General features: G+C 44.9%; 1 protein-coding gene across 1 annotated transcript in view; it reads right to left on the minus strand.

The window, feature by feature from the left end:
* Nucleotides 1-557: 557 nt before the first annotated feature.
* The window catches only part of PPTG_21803 (hypothetical protein), a gene marked incomplete at both ends in the record, with an annotated part of 2,220 nt that continues 1,800 nt past the window's right edge, over nt 558-977 (minus strand). The window contains one exon of the mRNA XM_008899988.1: nt 558-748. Within this exon, the coding sequence (XP_008898236.1) occupies nt 558-748 (191 nt within the window). The remainder of the gene's footprint in view (nt 749-977) is intronic.

The following is a 977-nucleotide window of genomic DNA, read 5'->3' on the forward strand; positions in this document are numbered from 1 at the left end:
CACAGCCCGAATTTTTTTGAGCTACGCGCTCCAGCACATCCAATACAGCTACGAGTCCTTCTTTGGTTACAGAAGTATTTGGACCCATGACCTTCACTACATCCCAATCAGAATGAGACGGGAAGCTGTGCGTCGACAATATGGCCACGTTACCCTTGAGCATCCATGGCACGATGTAGAGTACAAGCAGTGTCTTTTCCATGGATTGTATATCCATCTCAATATGGCAACGCTTAGTTGGACGCTATGCGACGTTATTTTGATCACTGTCATCTTCTCGTTTCCGTTTGGGGTGATCTGTTTCGTTCTTCTGCAATCCCCACATCGTCTTCAGATATATCGTTTCGTTTAGCTTTCTACATGTAATGCGTCGTTCTTTTAGTTCTGGTTTTGAGCTTATGCTCTGGCACACCGAATTAATCAAATTGAAAAACGTTATCTTAGCTTGGGATCTTGTTCTGTAAGTAGTGAAGTGCTCTTTTTCATCTTGGTCTTTTAAGCCCAGCACCGTAGGTAGATGGTTTCTTCTAACAAAGAATACGAGAGGCTTGCACTGATCACTCCCAACAGAGCATACCTCCCATGCAAAAACTAGAAATGTTCGGGCCCCCCTTTTCCTTGGTAATCTTTTCCAGCAGATCTTCGTTTCCAGCGCCAGACTTGAACCCACATTTGCCTAGGCTCTCATAAACCTGAAGATCATTAGTAAGCATGGTCATACCCATCTCGAAGCTCAGATCTTCTCGAGCTACACATTCCAGCACATCCAGAACAACCATAAGTTCCGCTTGGGTTGTCGAGACGTTTGACCCAACGGAATTTTCGACATTCCACTCGGGGTGCGAATGAAAATGCAATGGTTGCATTACCTTGCGTGTCGGTAGTTTTAAGGTCAAAACAGCTAATAATCACGCGCTTCATCTTGGACCACTTCTCGTCAATCTTGCGGCGTTGAGTTGAGCACTGCATCTCGTTAT

The sequence above is a fragment of the Phytophthora parasitica genome (assembly GCF_000247585.1).
Source record: "Phytophthora parasitica INRA-310 unplaced genomic scaffold supercont2.8, whole genome shotgun sequence".
NCBI classification, from domain to species: Eukaryota; Oomycota; class Peronosporomycetes; order Peronosporales; family Peronosporaceae; genus Phytophthora; species Phytophthora nicotianae.